This window comes from Hermetia illucens, chromosome 2 (genome assembly GCF_905115235.1).
Source record: "Hermetia illucens chromosome 2, iHerIll2.2.curated.20191125, whole genome shotgun sequence".
Taxonomy (NCBI): Eukaryota; Metazoa; Arthropoda; class Insecta; order Diptera; family Stratiomyidae; genus Hermetia; species Hermetia illucens.
Window position 1 is genome coordinate 96,934,103 of NC_051850.1, and position 22,524 is coordinate 96,956,626.

The 22,524-nt window shown below is 37.3% G+C and overlaps 1 protein-coding gene across 2 annotated transcripts in view; it reads left to right on the plus strand.

Moving 5' to 3' along the window:
* The window catches only part of LOC119648095 (mediator of RNA polymerase II transcription subunit 13), an 82,838-nt gene extending 60,986 nt beyond the window's left edge, over window positions 1–21,852 (plus strand). Inside the window, exons 5-15 of one of the 2 annotated variants that reach the window (XM_038049593.1) lie at window positions 3,544–3,869; window positions 3,994–4,390; window positions 5,934–6,308; window positions 7,552–7,726; window positions 7,786–8,213; window positions 8,623–9,007; window positions 9,064–9,339; window positions 9,406–12,735; window positions 12,972–13,101; window positions 13,162–13,307; window positions 14,667–21,852. In XM_038049593.1, the coding sequence (XP_037905521.1) occupies window positions 3,544–3,869; window positions 3,994–4,390; window positions 5,934–6,308; window positions 7,552–7,726; window positions 7,786–8,213; window positions 8,623–9,007; window positions 9,064–9,339; window positions 9,406–12,735; window positions 12,972–13,101; window positions 13,162–13,307; window positions 14,667–15,047 (6,349 nt within the window). In that variant the 3' untranslated portion in view covers window positions 15,048–21,852. The remainder of the gene's footprint in view (window positions 1–3,543; window positions 3,870–3,993; window positions 4,391–5,933; window positions 6,309–7,551; window positions 7,727–7,785; window positions 8,214–8,622; window positions 9,008–9,063; window positions 9,340–9,405; window positions 12,736–12,971; window positions 13,102–13,161; window positions 13,308–14,666) is intronic. The other variant, XM_038049594.1, reaches the window with a different exon arrangement.
* The last annotated feature ends 672 nt before the right edge of the window (window positions 21,853–22,524 follow it).

Genomic DNA, 22,524 nt, shown 5'->3' on the forward strand with positions numbered 1-22,524 from the left:
TTTCTCACAATGAGGTTTATTATTACGAATGTGAAGTTCGGTATTTGTCCGTTCGGAAACGATCGTAAGGGCTCGCCAAATAGAAAGCGGACTGCCCGCGAGGATCTGCGACGGCGGTGATGTCAAACGGATTAGTTTTATGCAAAGAGTGATTAAATGTACACCGCTGCGAATTTTGTTTCCAAGATGATATCCGATGAAGAAGTACTTCTATCTGCCCGTCGCGAACTCTGTCATTTTTCATGAGTCCACAGTACGCCGCGGACAAGACTGGTCCGCCGAGGTAAACCGCTTGCTGTTTGATTAGGATGATACAATATTTCATAATGCAGAATTCGCGACGAACAGTCCGTCCGGATAATCCGCTTTCTATTTGGCGAGCCCTTTAATCTAACTGCAATAAACTAGCGAAAGTTACCTTTAATATCTTGGTAAATTAGTTGCGCTAGAACAGTGCGTCGACCAAACTTCCTAAAGTGCGCATATTTATTGTGCGCATCTACGTTTACAGGTATTGATTTGAGGTAGTGTACGGGATGGTGTGCGGCCACGTGGCTGTGAGCACGAGTGAGCTAAGTGTGAAATTTGTCAAAGTCAATCGAAGAATAAATACAATAGAGGAATACTTATTTTTACAGCTATTCCTAAATCCATCTTGGGCACAACAGTTCCTTAAGGACGCGGTGCGATTTTCTTTTAACAGAATAATAAATCCATCTTAAAAATGTTGCGTTACTTTCACAAATTATATAGTAGTTTATGACTTGCCATATGGATAAACATGGTGTCCGGATAGCTGAGTGGTTAGAGCACAAGGCTGTCGTACGGAAAGTCGCGGTTCAAATCTCACTTGTGGCAGTGGAATTTGTATCGTGATTTGACGTTGGATACCAGTCGACTCAGCTGTGAATGAGTGCCTGAGTCAAATCAGCGTAATAATCTCGGGCGAGCGCAATGCAGACCACATTGCCTCCTACAGTGTACTGTAGTGTACCCTTACGGTCTTGAATAAAGTGCTCAACACACTTCAAGGCCCTGATCCAATATGGATTATTGTGCCAACGATTATTATTATTATATGGATACACGTACATAAGCCATTCATATAGGCGCCATGCACATACCGACACCTTAATCCGTGCAAAATTTGCGCAAAGCGTATCGTGTAATGCCCAAGGTACAATAACAGCGAGCGAGCCGACAATGTACAAAAGGGTGCGATTCAGGTCGAAAGTAAGCTATGGAAAATGAATTTTGGCCCAGACGAGGTGCGATAGACTTTGGTGGTCTTTCGTTAAAACTGAGTGAGATTTTCGTCGAAATTACGGCTCATGTAGGTTTGCTTTCAGCGGCATGTCTTAATTGCAGAAAATCAAAATCGCTATAGAATTTCGGATAACGTGAACTGTCATCACAACGAGCCTCGGCGATGTGATATTTTAATTGTACATTGAAATCGCAAGCGGCAATTCGCACGAGTCGTCCGTCGGCTCACTGACGCCAAAAGTACCTTGGGCTTAAATTGGATACTACCTTGCAACCACACGAAGTCGTCGTTGTAAGGTTTTTGCGTTCCCCTTAAGTCTTGGATTGGCCTTCCTATGTGTTGTCTCCTTGACTCAATCGTAAAAATCCTGATTGCGCGGTACCAGGAAAATCCCCTAATTTCGCAAATTTTATATAATTTACATTTCACTTATGGGTGACCTTAGGACAGTTCCTAGTAGAATAACATTCTACTGTTACAAACATCTGACTACCAAAATTGTTGATTATAAGGAAAGCATAACCTCCTGTTTTCTTTTTCACCGTTTCTTACTATATTTCCAGCATTGTATATTAAAACTTTAGGTTCATGCAATGACAGTATTTCAGTAAGTTGATAAAAGCTTGGCTCTTAGTAAATGAAGTCGGTTTCATAAATTGGCAAACTATGTTTCACAACATGAGTTCTATTGAGAATCGCCGTGGCATTTATAAAGCAAGTCGGGATGTCGGAAGCTGGGCGCTTCGGGTAAAAGGTTTTGTGTTCATATTATGTGGTTTGTTATCCGTACATAGCTAAACATGCTAAACTACGGATATTCATATGTACATGCATCAATAATGTGCTAATCCTAAATAAGCAAAAGTGGCACATCCAAATTGCTCTAACGCATCTTTACGCATTTTCACTTTACCCCGTGCACAAAACATAAAAATATATACTCAAAGTAAATACCACTGGTACTAACGCACACATGTCTATCCTATTGGACACAACCCGCAAACTAAATTAGTACATACATATACATACACATGTCTGTTTCGAGTAATTGATACTGAAATACAGATAACTAAAAAAAACTAAAAAAGAAAAACTAAAATATGTCCATGGACGGCGCCATTCAAATAACTTCACTTTACATGATGATAACGTCATACACCTAAATTTTCGTAAAATGTGGAAGTTTCAACGGCATTAACTTTGTTAATAATAGTTGGATTTAATTCAAAAATTCCAAAGTTGTGCCTTATATAATTCCTTATACCAGTGTATCTTGTACTTCTAGGATGAAATTAAGGGGGGTTTTCAGGTAAATTTATAAAATATAGTAATATGCTATTAACTTTATTTGAGCAGCTTTTGAAATGGGGTGTATTTTGGGGTCTAGATTTCGTATAGATGCACTATTGTGATTTTTTTCAGATTTTTCGGCTGGGTAGATTCTGAGAACGAGACCTGTTTCACTTTTTGGGACACACATTTTGAGCACTTCCTCCCCTATATTTCACCCAATATAAGGAATAAGATCAGGTTCGAAAATTACTAATCGAATCCTTTCATTGGAATACACCACACGACCATATTCTGTGAAAAAAATTTTTGCCCTTCCAAACTCAACACAATATGTAAAGGGGTTCACAGATCGCACTTTCTCACCAAATTTCGTGACAATTGGTTCAACTGTTTCCGAATAAATCGTGTGTGGCAGACAGACAGAGAGACATACAGACAGACGGACAGACAGAAATTGAATCCATTTTAATTAGGTTTTGTTTCACGTACAACCTTAAAAAAGAGGAGAGGCTGAAGAGTGTGGAAAACCCTACCTGGGAAGATATTGGTTATGGCATAAGATTATTTGATATTGATTTCATTTAGATATAAAGAAGGCAAGTGTTTGAATGGCTCAAGTGGTTAGAGTGCTCTGCTGTCGTTGCGGAAGGTCGCAGTTCAAATTTCACTGGTGGCAGAGGGATTTGTAATCGTGATTGGATGTCGGATACAAGTTGACTCAGCTGTGAATGAGTACCTGAGTCAAATCAGGGTAATAATCTCGGGCGAACGCAATGCTGACCACATTGCCTCCTACAGTGTACTGTAGTGTACCGTTACGATCTTGAATCAAGGCCCTAATCCAGTCTGGATTGTTGCGCCATCATTATTATATAAAGAAGGGAAGATTTGTAACGGTTGTCGTGTTTAAGGTGTACAAAAACAATAAATATAAAAGTGATTGCTCTTTTGGACTAATTTTTGTTTCTAAATATTCCTTCCAGTTCACATCATCTATCATTTTCCTTTGCATTTTTCGTCCATGGCGAAAGCACGGTGTGCGCATCGATGGACTTGCGGGAACATCCTGCCGTACGACCTCTTTCTCCAGAATATTTGGCGGAAGCAGCTGCGGCAGCTCAGGGTAGCGGCGATGTACGCTTAAAACCTGTAATACTTGCACCCTTTGGTTTGGCAGCAACTCTGACGGGCAATAGCTTCAAGTCTTCAGATCCGGCTACTGATAAACTTCTAAGGGATTGGTGTTGCTTTTATCCCTTGTGCAATAAAGAAAATGCGGACCTGCCTCAAATGGTTGAAATCATTACAGGTATGTACCTTACGTGATAAATGTAATTAGCTAATTATATATAAATGAGTATTTGTGTTTACAATCCTAGTTTGATAGAAAGGTTAATTTGTGTTATACTAAGAGGATTGAATTTCATTTTCAGGTGGAGTGAAGATGAGGTACCCCTCGAAATACGTACTGACAACAGAATTGGATAATGTTGATTGTTCACCAAAAGAAGAGTCAAAAGCTTCGCCGCCACCGCAACAACAAATTCTTAAACCACCATCGTCAGAAAATTATTTAATACAGCAGCAGCAGCAACAACGTCAGCAACTCCCATTACCTTATATACATTCTCCACCTCCCGCTGCAACTTTACTGCCAGAAAGTGTTTGGCAGGATTGTATAACAAATCCTGCTACAGCTTCTGCCAACTGTAACTTGGGACAATCCGGATCACTGGTAAATAATGGCGGCAGTATTAGCAATAGTTCCAACAACAACAATATTTGGAATTTTTTCGATCCTACACAGAAGACAACATGTTCCTGTACGAAGTGAGTACTTATTTGTGATATTTATTAGGTCAAACAATATCTCCTTGTTCTTATACGTTGCCAATCATTGTCCACCAATCAATCGAGAAAATTTAGCGCAATCGCGCAGTTTCCTTTTCGTATTGAGTTTATAAATGTTTCGTTTGCTATTCAATTCTTGCAATGAAGATTCGTAGGCATTACTGTTTTACCAGAGGTTAATTTCGGCGGTAATGAAAATCGATGCAGGTTTTCAAATGAAATGGCAAGAGGCCCCATTGATCTGGCGATTGCTGGAAGATAAACAGATACATTTCTTGAGGACAGGGTTTCATTCCATTCAATGTCCTACAGACGATGCTTTGATATTTAACCTCTTATAACCGTAAGCTATACAGATAAGGGTTAGTTAAAATCGTGTTTTTTTCATATTGCGGTTATTAATTAAGAGCTGCTTATAAATTAGCTTAAAATTCCGTTTCATTCATTCATTAAATTGGATGTAATTTCTAATGCGGATGACGCAATTCTTTTGTTTCCTATGTCAGCGGCCGTACCATTACATTGTGTTAGGAGAAAATTAAATAAACATAACTGATAGGTTGGTTCTTCTATGGCTTGCCGATTCGCTGTCCGGTGATAGCACCCTTCAAAGATATACTATGCGTTGATTCCAAGGTAGTATTTTATGGGAGAAGTGTCAGATAATGGGAAAAATTTTCCGTTATTAACAATATTTCAAACCTTATGAAGGGTGTTGACAAATGTATGCCTAAGCCAAGATTACTAGGTGGAATCTAGTAATCCTGGTTTGTATTCTCTCTGGGTTTGGTATTTCTGTGCATACGACAATTGTGGCTATAAGCAAATCGGAAAGAATCGTGTGATCACGAATAAAACTTTCGATAGGGACCAGATCGATGTAGACCGACCATTCCAATTGAAATGAGCTGTGGAACTTCGATGTTCTGACTGTTTTATTTTTTTGGATAAAAGTTTCAAAATTTAGTAAAGCATGAACTAGATTATTGACGAATGTGTTGTTGTTTGAGATTTCTAAATAGGCGTTTCATGCATATTATATTTCTTTGTTTCTGGATAATTTTAATTAATCTTCCGTTTGATACCAAATAAAAGCTGCTTATGAGCGGAAATGTTTGGTTGAAAAAAAATATCCGCTCTTTTCTCAAATTACTACACCGTTCTATATATTGAAATGGGTTTCAGTCTGTTTAAGAGCATTAGTGCTCTATAGGATTGTTGTTGATTATTCAAAGTGAAAAGGTATATTAATAATTGGGTCTGGTTGGGACGAAAACAAACTCTTGCGAATTCCATTGCGTTCATGAAAAGCGACTATTATGCCTTCCGAAAGCATTTTCCATTGAGGTCGATGTTCCGTTATTCCGTGCGGAGTAATAAAGGCTACACAAGGTATTTTATTGTGTGCGTGTTAAATTAAGTGCTGATATCGGGTTATTTAAGTGTAACATATCGCTTAAGTCTGATAATTTTTAACGAAATATGCACTTCACTACCATATTGGGCCGTGATTGGCTTTCAGGTGTAGAAAATCGAATGGAGGAAACCGTGCGAGTTCCAGCTGTGGAATTACGTCATCATCGGCAAGCAGTGGCAGTAGCAAATCTGGTGGCGCCAGCAGCAGCCGCGCTGAGAAGACTTCTTCTCGAGCTAATCGAGTGCCGTTTCATAGGCGACAGCTACCAAGCTTGGCCAGTCAACCGCCACAGAATCACTCCCAAAGCAGATCTACTGCTATTTCATCGTTCTCGTCTTCATCTTCGAAAATTTCTGAAAAAGATAGTGTTGACACTAAAGGACAACTACAATCTGACGTTGGTATCTCCCAAGATATGGGTGGCAATCCATCAACTGGCGATAGTATTGGCGCTTCTTTTGACACCTTTTCCCATCAAAGGTTTGTGTCCTAATATCAAATCAAATGTTACCTTTCGTTTAAGGCCACTTATTAACTAAGAACTAAAGTATTTACTTTTTAAGTTTTACTTGAACCGGTTATTTTTATTTGATTTCATTTTGTTTGGATTTCACACACAATGTTTTCACGCATTTCGTTAACAAGCTTAACATTTTTAAGTCTCCTCATTATTTTCATATTAATTATTAGAATTTTTGGGTCTAGAAGAGGAATACATTCATCAGTTTCTTGTCTGATCATGCAGTGCATTTTGTGACATTTTGGTGCTTAGGTAAATTCCATGCAGACTTCACTTTTCTTTCTGTTTGAACGGCGTTAATGTGCATCTTCCACAATCAATTTAATATGCAAGTTTCTTCGAATTGTTCAGTTTACGAAGAAATTGACTTCTCCTATACCCCTTCGCTTGCAAAATATATATGGGTTTGGCTGCAACCATCAATTATCGGCAGTACTTTATCCGACTACTCTTCATTTTGCTAATATACTGGTGTTTCCAAGTCTAACATACTCAATTTATTGGAACAATCGGAATCGAAAAGGAAATTAATAGCGTAGTTCGAAAATGATGATTCTTTTGAAAGATAACGGGGTCAGCTTATTTATTTCTAATCTTTTTCACAAGAAACGCACTTTTGTATATCTTTAAAGTAATTTGAATCCTTTGTACATATAATCTTACGTAATCGCGCGAGTCACTAACCATGTGAATTTCCATGACCTGCAAATAAATGTTTTTTGGATAGCTTCCAAAAAACTAGTGATGAGAAATGCTTTTAATTTGGTATTTTACTTGTGAACTACCTAAAGACGGTCTTAAATAATATAATAAGAAGAAGTTACATATTTACTGTTGTTAGCTGTATTACTAGGAAAGTAGGCGAAGACGTCAGCGGCGGGAATGTAGCTTTCAAAGTTCAGTTCATTACTAATTGGGTAGTGCGCTGAAAGACTTGATTACCTTGTAAAATATGCTGCATGGGATTGAATTACGGCTTGTGGTGATCATGTAGGAAAGTTTGTATTTCAACTTATATTTGTGTACACACATACATTGCCTGTGGTATATTGGTATCATTGAAGATAAGGACGTTTCATCATACGTACTGTAAAGATTGAAAGACTAATATTAACTGTGGAAAGATAATTTTCGTACGGAATTGAACGCGCATATTTTTATCTTATAGCGTTTCTATATAGCTGTTTGTTCACTTCATTACAGACCAAGTAATCTCGGGACGCCACAAGGTGGCGGGGCTTCTACATATTCTCGAAACCCACACTCTATAGGAGACTCAATGGCTGTACCTTCTGTTGGTTCGCCTAGCAGTGCTGGGCCGTCGCCGCATCCAAACTCTACATTATCACAACCGACATCTGTACCACCCACCGACCAGGTATTCTCGAAAATCTAATGTCAAAATAAATAAGTAATAACACAGTGTTTCATTCACAGCTTTTAGCTGCGTCGCCTCGGCCCCCAACGTCGGTTCCAACAATCCAACCTTTGACACCAATTGATCATTTAGACAAAAATACTCCTGCTCCAACTCCGACTGATCAGCATGACAACAAAAGTGTAACGGCATCCCCGTACATACAGCAGAATCCGAGTGTGGAGCCCCCTCAGTCGGCAGAAGGAATCTCTTGTCCGGATAGTGTGGGGCCTGTGAAGAAAGTTGAGCCCACCTCGGTAGCAAGCAGTGGAAATGACCATCGACCTAACAACGGGATGGGCACTATGGCGAATAACACGGCGGCTATGAACAATTTTATGGCATTATTAAAAAGACCAAGGCTACAAATTAATGAATACGAAAATTGTGCCGATGAAGAGACCACCTCACACCCTTTACTATACAACTTCTCAAAAATGGAAGCCTGGTAAATACTAGCCGCTATTCATATTGATTTAAATTGTATTAATCGTTTACTTACCTTCACCCGAGTGATGTCTTAACACGTTCCGTGCAATCTTACCTTGGCAAACTGTACAAAAGTACTGTTCATTTCTATAAAAAAAGGGTTTCTCGCATGTACAATTGAAATTACTACCAGCTTTTCTGCGTAGTTTTCAAAATAACCTCCATTTTAGTTTGACACACTGATTCGTGAAAAATAAGCAGATCAAAGTTTCATGCACACTGAACGGTTGAGCATTCTAATGTCTACTCTGTTAACATTGGATAGATGTGATATGTGTTCTATACCTACAATTCAAACTTATCTTAATGGATTTAAAATTATAATCGTCATAAACTGTTCCAGTTAACTTATGTATTTAATCTTGTAGGATGAATCTCCTGGTTAAAAATTTAAAGCCGAATGACAAAACACAAGAATTGCCACATTGGAATCGGAAGCGGCGGTTAAAAGAGATGTATGAGCAACAGCCTCATGCAAGTTCGCCTATGTTTTCTCCGTCCTCCTTGCTATTTGGCGGAACTTCAGCTGCTGGAAATGAAGCAGCCTTAAAGGATCACATCGCAGATGCATTTGGTTCGGTGAAATCAGAGGACACTTGCATGTTACAAGCTCATGAAATCAAAAAGGAAGTTGAAGAAATTAAAGACAAAGATGGTCATGACAACTTATTCACAAGTGCAGGCCTGCAAGTTACCTGCGAGATACCAGATCAGATTTTTGACAATTCTGACGATAACTCAACCGATGACGCTGTGAGATGTTTAATTTTTATACCTTTGCACTGTCCCTACTTGAATTATTCTTTCAGTTGCAAGTCCAGACGCCACCAGGATCCAACAAATCAAGCGGCTGTGGTATGGAGGAACTTAAAAAACCCCTTTGTACGAATAATTCTAGTATGGGTATCTTACGACCAGAAGAATTATCTCACATGTTTCCAACGCCACCAAGTCATGAACATCATCCGAACTCTAGCCCATGCAGTGGAGGGATGACTGATATTCCAATGAACGATATGCTAGAAACGAGAGTAAAGCAAGAAATTTACGTGGATTTTGGAAGTCCTCCGGGAGAGCCTATAAAGGTAACTTGCGAAAGTGAAGCAGCCTTTATATATAATTGTTACTAATCGATTTTCATTCTGCCTTAGGATTGGTCTTATGTGTTTATACCTCCGGTGACCTACACCTTGGCCAGTTCTTCAAAATACGCCCCTCTAACAAATCTACCAAGTCAGTCGATGCCTCCGATTACGATCCCGCCGAATACAATATATAAACCAACAGCCAGGCAACAACCGCCCCCGAGGCAACAGCAGCAAGATCAACCTATCCAGCAAATGCAAATGCAGCAGCAACATCACCAGCATCTCAATATTCCTCCTAACAACGTAGGGGCTATGATTTCTAGTGGAAACAATCCAAATAATTTGGGGCTTGGAATGATTGAACGCGAGAAGCAACTGCCACCTATGTTCAGTGGAAATCCGTTGCCACGGCCCCCCTCGGCATCTCTGCTCAACTATGGAGGACCGCAAGCAATGCTCCAGCAGCAGATGGCCACGCGCACTACCATATCACCGATTTCTCCGGCAACAGGACAACAAATGTCTGCGTTTCCTGGTGGTAGCCCACTAAGTCATTCATACAGACGTACGCCTGTCCAGCCGCCACCGCCGCCTTACGAATTGGCAGTGTCAAGTCCTGACACATCCACTTCTTCATACTTGAATAAGCAATTTAATTCACAAGAGCCGCCAACGCCTTCTTCAACCACAACACGGGCGCCAGAGGCGAACTCATTGCTAGTCAATGTTTTACTATATGATACTGAGCTGAACATTTTCCGAGACCACAATTTCGATAGTTGTACATTATGCGTTTGTAATGCAGATGCCCAGAAATGCGTTGGTAATATTAGAGGCGCCGACTCTGGTCTGTACGTCTCATTGCCAGGCACGAGCTTCAATCCTGCCGTAAGTAATGGTGTTGTACCTCCGGGCTTGCATCAACAAAATGCTATGAGCGCAGGCGGAAACAGCAGCATGCGGAGTTTAAGTGCCTTTGGAGGGATTGATTCACCATCTGCCGTTGGAAGTGGAGCAATAGGAAACCAACATCAAACCGGCTATGTTGATGAAGATCCTATAACCTGCCGGTGTGGTTTCAGTGCGGTTGTTAATCGGAGGCTAGCGCATCGTTCAGGTTTGTTCTATGAGGATGAAATGGAAATCACAGGAATGGCTGAAGATCCTGGCTTCTATAAGAAGAAATCGATTCTTTCTGTTCTACTGCATACGGGCTGTATAAACAGCGATGAGAATTCTAATTCAAATGATAGCGCAATTGCTCAACGAGTGATGGATTTGTTGCGGGATCAATGTACAATTATACAATCCTCTAGTAGTTCAATTCAACGTACAATCACACGATATAAGCGGCGAACAGCAACATCGGAATTAATTCGCAAGTTGAACATACTCGAATTTGCTGATGCGAATGATGTTACCTGTCTAGCTATCGAGCAAGGGCGAATAGCGTATGAGTCTTCTATGGGCTTGAATAATCGAATGGATGTAGAAGCATATCGAGTACAAAAAAATAATATAAGTGTACATAAGTGGCCGTATATGATGGCTGACGGAACGCGCAATAATCAGGACATCATCCGAATGATGAATTCTATGCAACCACTGCTGCAGAATGCTTTCCACAGTAAAAACCGGAAACGTTGGGAAGCAACATATGTTGTGAAAGGGCCTCTCACTTGGCGTCAGTTTCATATGCTGGCAGGTCGTGGTGTGGGTCAGTGTGAACCGCAGCCAATTCCGTCTTTGATTGTTGGACATGAGAAGGATTGGTTGTCAGTTGCACCCTATGCTATTCAGTACTGGGATAAACTGATGTTGGAACCATTTGCATATCCTAGAGATGTAGTTTATCTGGTAGTGAGTCCAGAGGATGATTATGTTGTCTCCAGGGTTCGTGGTTTCTTCAAAGAATTGAGCACAACCTACGAAATGTGCAAATTAGGACGACATACCCCAATTAAAGGATGGGACGGAATATTGCAAGTGGGATGTCGAAATAATCGCGATTCATCAGCTGGTAATGAACATTCTGTTTCATCGGACGAAAACTCTCAAAATTCCGGATCTGAAAGCAAATTTATAGAACAATTAAAGTTATATGTGAATGCATTTCAAAATATGTTGGTGCCTTACTTGTCACGAATACCAGGTGATCGAAGTCTTCTTGATCCACCGAAGGATTTAAATTCGAATTTGTCGAAAGATCGTCCATTACCCAGTCCTATGCCACCACCAAACACTCCCGACTCGCAATCACAATGCAGTGATAAGGCACCCAGTACTCCGAAATGTGATAATGAAACAGAAACGCAGCGTGACAATCTCAGCACATCTACACCTGCGAACGCGACTGTGCTGGACCCTCTGAGCGGTCACGACGATGATGTGAATCCACCAGTTATTGTTATATATGTCATCGACCCCTTCACGATAGGTTCGGATTCGCACGATCTACAAAGGGCTTCTTGTTTGTCCTTGCTAAAGAGCTACTCTGAATTACTAGCAACAGTTCCAGAGGCGATCCGAAGCAATATTAATTTCCAGATTATATCATTAGAATCGGTTTTGGAGTTGGGACGCAATCGTAGCAGATTAAGATCTAGCGATGAGATGAAAGCCCTTTCATTGAGTGTGTTTTCGCAAAGCCGTCGTTATCTTGCGCATTCAGCCAAAGTGAAAAGTCTGACGGGATTTGGTACAGCTGCAAATATGGAACTATTTCTCAAAAGCAAGGATGAGAAGAATCGAGCGGCGTACAAGATGTACACACCACCGTATATCTTGGCCCCCATCCATGAAAAATCGGATAAAACTGACACTTTCCGCCTGAAAAATATTGACCAACAATACTCAGTTATGTATTGTAATTATTGCTTGTCGGAAGACCAGAGTTGGTTACTCGCATCAGCAACAGACGAGCGTGGCGAGTTAATGGAAACCATTACGATCAATATAGACATTCCTAATATACGTAGACGCCGCCATGCGCCTGCTCGACGATTAGGGCTGAGAAAGTTAATGGATTTCATTTTGGGGATAATATCTCGAACTATGCAACCTTGGCGTCTGGTAATTGGGCGCATCGGAAGAATAGGTCACGGTGAATTAAAGTCATGGAGTTGGCTCTTGAGTAAGCAGAACCTTCAGAAAGTTTCAAAAGAACTGAAGGACATTTGCAAGCAATGTTCGATTTTATCGCCTCATCAGGTGCCAAGTATTTTGAGCGCTTGCCTGGTTACCCTAGAACCAGATTCAAACTTCCGAGTTATGCCAGATCAGTTTACACCAGATGAACGCTTCAGTCAAATTTCCATGCAAAACCCGCTATCGACTCCGCAGGATGTAACATGCACACACATATTGGTGTTTCCGACCAGTGCTGTGAGTCAGGTATGTTGCCTTTCTGAAATTCATATCAAACTTGATTTCCACAAATCGTATATTTGGTGCCTTTGGTACATATGTATTAGCCAAAGTTTGCAGAAATATATGCTTTCTGGATGCAAGAAAATGAAATTTTGGAATTTGAAATTTTATATGCAAGAGAGGAATCACGTGATTTTTGATTGACTCTGATTGCACACAAGTTATATGAGTAATAAGGAGTAAATGAACTCTTCTTACAGTCTTATCAACGAGCTTTCAATGAAACACATATAAATGGTCTGGAAAATGATGATATGATATTCGATTTTGGCGAGGAAGATGAACAAATTGGCGATGTAAATTCAATGGGTGACATTTTCGATTGGGAAGGTGATTTAAGTCTTGCTCTTATATTCTACAAACAATAACGCTTGTCTTTTCTGTCATCAGAACCAATGCAACAAAGTCCGGAACGAAATTCAAATCATGGCAGCCCTGGGTGCATGGAAGATAATCGCAGTCGGCAAAGTCCCGGAACTGGAGGAAATGCTTTCAATTCGTTGAGAAATATGCATGATGCACAAGACATTGAAGAGGTATGTATTCATGATAGTTATGTGCTTCGTGCGTGAAATACTATTTTTGATGTTTTTAATTTACTTAAAACCTACTTTTCTCGTATTTTTAAATATTCCCTGAAGATGAAGTAAACCCTATTTTAGAAATAATACGGTTTTCAAGGGAAAATTGTTAAAGCCATGAAGCACACATATATTGCATCGTACTGAATTAAGAACCAATGACCTTTTTTCATTATCTATCTATCTAAGCTTAAAGACGAATTTAGATAATCTGCAAAACAAATGTTAAGGTACAACGATAATAAACCATTGAATTTTTTTAAGTTGAATGACCAAGAAACATGCAGTGCAGTTATTGTCAGTGCAGAGATGCGGCAATTTGTGATTCTTCAAACTTCTATCTTATTTGAAATTTGAATATTGTTACACAATCGGCGATGTTGTTTGGGATAGTTATCCTTTTGCCAAAGCTATTCGCTCAGATCCTCTCCATACAATGATCTAGCAGATTTCAACAATGCGTTCTGGTATAATTTCACCATATACTCTGCGTCGAGATTCCTCAGTAAGCGAAGTATCCGTAAATGCGGTCCTTTGCCGAATGTTTTTATATATTACATTGCTCCAATTTCGTTTGGTTCGAATTAGTACACTAAAAAAAATACAAAGAAAATTGCTGACTGTGAAAAGTCTCCCCAAAATAATCTTCTCTTCGCGTTATCTTCATAACTTTTAACTTTGTCTGTATGAAGAAAAAGCTAAGTAGAAAATAGAAAAATTATAAACTACGTTGAACTTAGGCAATTGTTACACAGTGTTTATAAATACATACATACATTTGCTTCTTGTTTGACAATTTCTTGGGTGGAAATTCGATCAGGAGTGTTTTTTTTATTTGGAATTATTTGAGAGGTTCTATAGGAAATTCACTGTTCGATGATCAATATATTTAAATTTTGCGTCACATAAAAACATTTTATAAACCATATCCCGTCTAATTTATAAAAAATCTTATGCTTAAAAGTCGCAGGTATTTGCTAGCTCAAATTGAAAATAACGAAAGCGTCTAATTTAATACGAAATATATTAGATACAACCCATATTTGGAAGCTTTCTGGAAATATATCAGAAAGCTATGAACATGTTCAAATCTGTTTTCGCTCTCTTGCCGGAAACTATGAAAGTATTTCAAAGTATGGAGACCAATATTTGCAAATTAACTTTCCTGCTTAGGTTTTGAAAATTAACGTTACAGAAAATACGAATTAGGTTTTGTTACTATAGTAGCCTGATACTAACGTAGAAAATATGCGCAAATTTATATTATTATATCCAGTATGAGTATATGAAAATTTATGGTAAATCCATTCACAGGTCGGAACAGTGCTCCAACAGCCTTTGGCGTTAGGCTACTTAGTGTCAACAGCACCAACTGGTCCCATGCCTCCTTGGTTTTGGTCATCGTGCCCTCACATGGAAAATGTTTGTCCAGTATTTCTGAAAACAGCATTACATCTGCACGTATCTGCAATACAACAGTCAAGTGATGACCCGCTAATTCAAAATCACTCATCAGCTACCGATCATCCGCTCGACTCGAGTTTCACTGCCGATGTCCTTAGGTACGTTTTGGAAGGTTATAATGTTCTTTCGTGGTTAGCCATGGACTCAAACACACACGACCGCCTTTCATGTTTGCCTATAAATGTACAAGTACTGATGCAATTGTATCATATGGCGGCGTCAATGGCGTAAGGGTTATGTTGAGATGGTTGCGTTGAGAGGGGTATAACGTGTTCTGGTATTTAGAAGGAATACTAAAATCAAGGTGGATTCAATTTTAATACCTAGTTACTGAATACAACAAACGAGGGCTCTGTTAAGACCTCTTTTCATAATGTCTGTGATATTAGATGCTATTTTAATAGGTATAATATTTAAGTCGCCCCGTAGACAGGAAGTAAGCAAAATTTGTATTTTATACACACCAAGCAAGCATGGAAAAGAAACAAATTTTTACGCAGACAGCAATTTACTTTGAATTCAGATATAAGTGTATATTTTTAGATGATAACATAGGAAAATATGATTATCACAATGACCAACTAGAGGATTGAAGGTAATAGAAGATTGAATCATAGTTTCTCAATAGTGATAAGTAGGAAATCCCTCGAGCAATATAGGGGTCGATTATTATGTCTTTCACACATGCGTACAAAGTCAGTGTACGCATATAGCCGAGAAATCTTTAATTTGGGTAGTAGTTGGTCTATTTGAAAACACTTCACATCTCGCTTTCCGGATTTTGTACAAGTGAGCACATTTTCCGTTACGTCTATTCGTTCCAGTCTTCATTAATATGCGTCTTCTGGTACTTGCAGGTTATCAATTGAACAAAGTACTATAATAAAGATTATCTTCCAAAATTTCAAATATAAAATTCAGTTCAGCTAAATATCTCGTCAGTCTTCCCAATAAGTCTCCCTCCGATATCACAGTTCTTATTTTGCGTTTTGGTAGCCAGTGCCTTTCTAGTGACTCACTCTATGCTTCAAATATCGTCGATCGTCTATACTGGATTATATTCCAGGGTGTTTTGAATGACGAGAATTAGCTCCGAAAGCTCACAACCATGATGATGATTTCTGGGTCAAGAATATTGAATCCTTGTTTTACAGGAAGGCTATAGTAGTTTTTCTAGTAAAACGTACAATTTATCCCGTCTTTGTTACGTCACATGATAACCAAATACTATCCCTTAAGAATATTGATATATTTTTTCGGATTCTACTTCTGTTACTGCAATCCTGCTTTATGTTTAATTGATTAATATCTAACGATACCGTGCGTATTGATCGATTAAGGAAAAGGCAATTTTTGATCAGCGGCCACGGGCTTTGCTCCACAGTTGGTTAAATCCGAAAATGAATCTACCGCACGTAAAATGCATTATAATTCTGCGAAAGAAGCAAACCTTTAGTGAAAAAAAGCCAAAGGAGACCAATAATTGAGTCATGATTTTCCAGGGATTTATTACTTTCAGCAAATCGGCTACAAAAACAGTTCAATCGTAAAATTTGTTTTTAGGGGTTTTCTAATCATTTAATGCTAGGTTACCACATAAAGAGACAGTAATCAAAAATGAGATTCTCGTTGTATTTTGTTTAGTTTCTTTCGATAATTATTTTCGTTTAGCTCAATGTATAAATACAAAATTTTACAAAAAAAGCAAATAAAAAGTAGACGTTATAGACAGACGGGAGAAGACGAGTCTTGTAATACAATTTTTACAAATATATTTTAAAGCTAGATAATTGATATATATATGTTTAAGTGTGTATATATATACCATAGGCCGTAATAGCTTAACATCCAAAAACCCACAACTAATCTAAGATATGACAAAATAGACATAAGTCAACGCTAATTCGTTTAATATGAATTAAATTATTCAAATGCAAAAGAAACAATGTACGCAAAAGGAACTTAATTTATATTTGCAAGTTTACATTTAGTGAAAGTTTGAATAGAGGAAATAGTGATAAGATTTAAAGCAAAAGTATATTTTATATAAATAGTGAAATAGATTTATTATATACTACAGGCATTGTAAATGATTCTATTGACAATTACTGCAATACAAATAAGTCTTAAAGTACAGAAATAATTTATAAGTAAAGTATAAACCATTAAAAATCAATAATTGCATATAGTTCAATTATGATAAACAAATTACTACATTTTACATATGATTTTCGAAGTGTTTGTGCATTAGATTTTTATGTGAAGATGTTATGTTCGTACGTATACAACTTGATAACGCTACATTCAGAATTAACTTATGTAATTGAGTATTTCAGTTAGGGAAACTACAGAAGCAGATTGAATATTTATCAGTACTCCACTGACCATCAATAAAGAAACAAATTAATGTTAAGTTTATTTAAAATTTCGTAAGTGTCGAGTTAATGAAATGTCTAAAAACATTTTTTAATCTATCGTATAAAATATAGCGCTTTTAGGTGTGTACATATGATGATGTAGCGTACATTTATAAAGCAGTATAATAGGGCAAAGTAGAGAAATTGAAATGGAAATGTCATGGAAGTGAAGGAATGACATGACACGCAAATATACACTACACACACAGAAACAAGTCGAACACTAAGGAAACAATGAAATGATTGGTTTTGCGTGCGTAGAATAGCAATTACTTCAATTGTTGTACACAATTCTTCTGGGAATGATTCAATCTGTTTTGCTAAGTGCAAACAAATCATTTCAAACAATTAAAGTCAAGTTTGGCTTGTTGCACCAGACGACGCAGTTATATTTCTAATGCATATTTATTTTATTATTTTCGATTAATTTATATTAGATGAAATAGAAAGTAAAAAAATTGAAAATTTTTCGATGTACAAAATGTATACATAGTTTAATTTTAATATGCCGTTTTAAGTGGAACATTGCCGATGTTCTTTTTCTTATGAGTATCAAAATAAAAAGTATGGTTTTTGATCAATGATATGTTCTATACTAACAAGGGACAACTATGTATTTAATGGTCGCAGGATGTTGCCTAGCTATGCAAACACCATAGAGGATCATGGGCACAGTTGTTAAAAATTATTAAAGTAATAAAAAAGAAAAATATTTTTTAAATAGAAAATTAACCATAGTGTGTTTATTTTTAGTTTTTCATCTGTACCTCTCATTTTTCGTTAGACAAAACTCTCGGAAACAATGTCCTCTTGATTATAGTTTTTTTTAAAGATAATTTCGAATCGTAGTGAAGAACTCTGGGGAGACATATCTTACAAAATCATGAAACGACGGCCAAGCTTGACTATGTGTTTTATTGGGTGTTTGTTATGCAAAGTGGATACAGCGTATTCTAGCAAATTAGTTTCACCAATAGTTTGCCAAGACGGGAATTTAAAGACTTAAGTGGAAATGATTTTTGTGAACTAGGGGCCTTTGAGCAAATGGGTACTTTCAAATTGTTCCATTGAAATAGTTATTCTCTAAAAATTAAAAAAATAAATAATTATTCGTTTTTTTTCATCACAATCTTGCCAGATGTCGGATTTTACCTATTGTGAACACCAAGTGCCAAGCAATTAGACTTCAACGATTCTATCTATTCTAAAAACAGAACTTTTGTCGTGTAGCCGCCGGTATGCTATTGAAAAGGCTCCCTGATAATCCTTGTAACTTTGAGCGCGTATGCAGAATGCTGTACTTTTGCTTGGTTTGAATCAAGAAAATATTATGAGAACTACAGCTTCAAATTTCTTTGATTTTGCAGGCCAGTGGCTCTCCCCAATTCCGACTCAAACTTTCTATTATAAAGAATAGTAAATTCAACAATATATTTAAGGTGGTATATAGCGAACAGTTGAGACTTGCTGGGTATAACATGCCGTGAACGAAACTAGGAATATTGTCTAAAATTATATAAATGTTTTGATTTTCGAAAAAAAATCTATTTTATAAACTGAGACAATTTCAAAGGAGAAGGCATTTATTCATGTAACGGCCTTCAGTAAGCCTAAGAGTGAAAAATTGAAATTAAAGTTCACTAATTACCACGTTATTAAATTCATTCTAAGCTTAAATTCAATGAGTACAGTAATTCTTAGATGATACTATATCACTGGAACATATACATATCCTGCATACTGACAAGTCTACTTTGAGAACCCTGGGTAGTACCTGTATCTTGAAGATCTAAATTTGTTTTTCGCTCGTCTTTAGATTTTCATTTTTGCCTTGAATACTTATGAGTTTTGTTAGCGTCTCTCTCAACTTGAAAATCCATGTAAAATTAATAAACCTACATAAATATACGCGTGATATAGCACCTGGCATTTACTATCTTATTTCAACGTACGCTATTTTTCGTCAACTGGATTCTATATTTTCCTCTTTGGCTTTACTGTTAGTGTTTTTGTGAAATAAATTTTTATTTCTGTGGTTGTATAGAGAGTACTGAAGACATTTGAGGGACCAGAACAAAAAAATAATGTATCTCAGAATTGGCCATAAATACCAATTATTAACAATTTATGTAAAAGGCAAAAAAAAAAACAGATTACTAAGCGAAATGTTTTATTAATAGTGCTGTGAATAACCGCTTTTCTCACCCCCTAACTTCCCTCACATCTCTTTTAGCGTCAACACCATATAATAATAATCGTTGGCGCAACAATCCATATTGGATCAGGGCCTTGAAGTATGTTAGATCACTTCATTCAAGACGGTAACGGTACACTGTAGGAGGCAATGTGGTCAGCATAGCGCTCGTCAACACCATGGTTACACTTTATATACGTCCAAGCATACTCAAATGATCTTTAGGTTCGGGCTCAGTGGAGGTTAATCTAGTACTTGACTTCCAACTTCATATTCAAAATTTCCCGTAACTCTCCCTTTGGTGCAAGGTGCATTTTCCTATGGAAAGGCCCATGTATCTGTGTTACGTTGTCGTTAGTTAGAGAAACTAAATCTACCGTTCCATGAAATGACCTATGCCCATAATATCACTGAATCGTCATCATGTTTTCGTGTTTTTCCGCAATTCAAGATGCAGTAGTATGTATTGTTTTCCATGTGTATGAGCAACCTTACACAATGAGTTCATTGTCTGATAGTGCAAATGCAATGGCTGATGGGCTGATGAGCCAGTCTGACGAAAATTATTCAAAACTTCAAATAGAATCTGTCAGTCTGCTGTGGTGCGGTTGACTGATTGCAGATTGAATTGATGCTAGACTGATAGTAAACCGATAGTATAGAGTTGCTCTATAGAAGACGTAACCACAAAATTGCTTTTCAAAACGTCGAAAGCTTTGAGGTCTTACAGTTTAGGAACGAGAACGATATTTTTTATTTACGGCCGGATAACTTACGTTTTCAATAAGATTTATACTATTGTCCACACTTGCAGGTAATGTAATAGCATCGGCTTCCGTGGAGATACTTGAATTTTGCCCTGACTTAATTCCCAATGATTCAATACTACCCCAATGATGTGAGTTGTCGCTTGCCTGATCTTGTTCCATTTAGTTCCTTTTTTCCAATACTATAAACATTGTATAGTAAACTCCGTGTTTTTTGCTAGCTACAAAATGGAAATCCAACAGAAGAACGGTTTTCGATACGTAGTTTTTTTGTTTCTACCATTTTAAATTGATAGTATAACAAAATTACTTATAAAGGGTTGATGGAAACGCATAACGAATTTTAAGTTAAGTTTAAGTTTTTTACTCTGTTGAAATAATTATGGCCTACGTTTCAACATTGTCGCCAGTCAATTAAGTGGCAATTAGGGACAACCACGGGGAGCACGAAAACTAATAGTAAAGCCAAATGACCGTCTGACTGTTCAAAAATAGCGTATGCTGACCAAGGCATTTGGCATATCTTATGATTTGTAAACAAAATTATGAAAGCCAGATTTGAGTTTCATCCATTGTTTTGAAAATTTTTGCTTTTTTAGCTTTAGAGCATGATCGAAAATGTTGATTTCTTTCTTTTATGGTTGGTCGTCTGGCTGGTGCAGTGTTTTCTGTTATTTAAAGGGAAAAAGGCCTTTCTAACATAAATAGTGGGAAAGGTCAAATTAATGAACTATATTATAATGGCGAAATCTATACATTAACTTCAACCAACGTGGCGCTGGTGTCTAAATTTGATTCACTGTTTCAAGTAACGGCTTGTTATTAAAGTATCGGAGATTACCGCAGTCTTTTTTTCGAGATGAAAAAAACAAAATTATTTAGCACGTGAAGCTAAAGAAGAATTAGTGTTATAGCCAATAAGACACAAATTGTTTGAACTTCGATATTGCTATTTATTGTTACTGCGAATAGGAAGTCATTCTGAATGTATTACTTGTTTGTGAAGAATGGGAAAAGAGATGTTTGATATTCGGTTTATTACAAGAATAGGATGCATTGTCACGATACTGAATTTAGACCTTTATTGCAATATTTATTACATGACTAATTTATTAAAAGTGTGAACTGTAAAAAACGAGAGAAATCTGAAAAAAAAAAACAAATTCTATATTAAAAGCGTGATTAGGATTAAAGTGAGACGAAAACTTTATACAATTACTGTAGGGGCGAATTGAATATAGTGTAAACATTTTTTCGGAGTAAGTACATTTATCTATTAATATTAGTGAATGAAGACAAGTAATAGCATTTTGCAGATAAGTTATCAACCATGATCAAATCTAATCTAAGTTCCAACAAAGGTTAAATTATTATTTAGATGAAGACTATTTCCAAATCAATTCGAATTGAATTGAATGTGTAGAATAAAGAGATGAGAAAATAATACATTTCAGTGACCAGGAGAAAACAGGAGGGATAAATAAACGAAAATACAAAGTAGAATCATGGGAATCTATTAAATTGATCACTTTAATATAATGAAAAATTATACAAAAATAGGCCAAATTGTAATATAAACTAATATCATGTAATGAGGAAAATAAGAACAAAAGATGTATGAAATTAAAGCGAAGCAGAAAATACATTTTTGAAAATAGTGAAGTTTTCTTTTTTTGTACGATAACGATCCTTTATAGGCGACTGAAATTTGAATCAAATAACGAAAGAAATTCGAATTTTAGAGTACGCTTCTAACTGGTCTCGACATACTTTATTGTAGCGTTATTGCCTTTTTGTTTTATAGGAGTTGAAGTTAACATCGCATGATAGGTTGATGTTATGGGGAGTAGCAATATTCTAAACAAGGCGGGAACCATAATGCTAGTAGACCCCCCCCTTATTTTCGTTAATGACGGAATCGCTTCTACAGTGCAATCTAATAAATCTCTAAACGACCGATTTTGAAAAAACCTGTTAGTTTGAAATTATCATTGAAAAGCCCGCGCCATGTTTATGACGTCACAATTCTGGCCGAGAAACTTTAGTAGACCGGCAACTTGCAAGTTACTCATAAAAATATAAAGGTGCGAAATGATGTCGGGCGAGCTATGTTTTCACCAATGTCAAACGTGAAAAAATATAATTAAGGGGGTCATCTCCGTGTGAAGGCCGTTTTTTCGCTTTTTTTAGAAATTTTTTGTGAAGAACTGGATAAAGGTGCAGATACGAATTTTTCACCATAGATTTACTAATATCTTGAGCGTGTATAGTAATTTTCCAGCCCGATAACATAGTCCGTTATTGAAATACAGAGCAATTTATGCACCCAC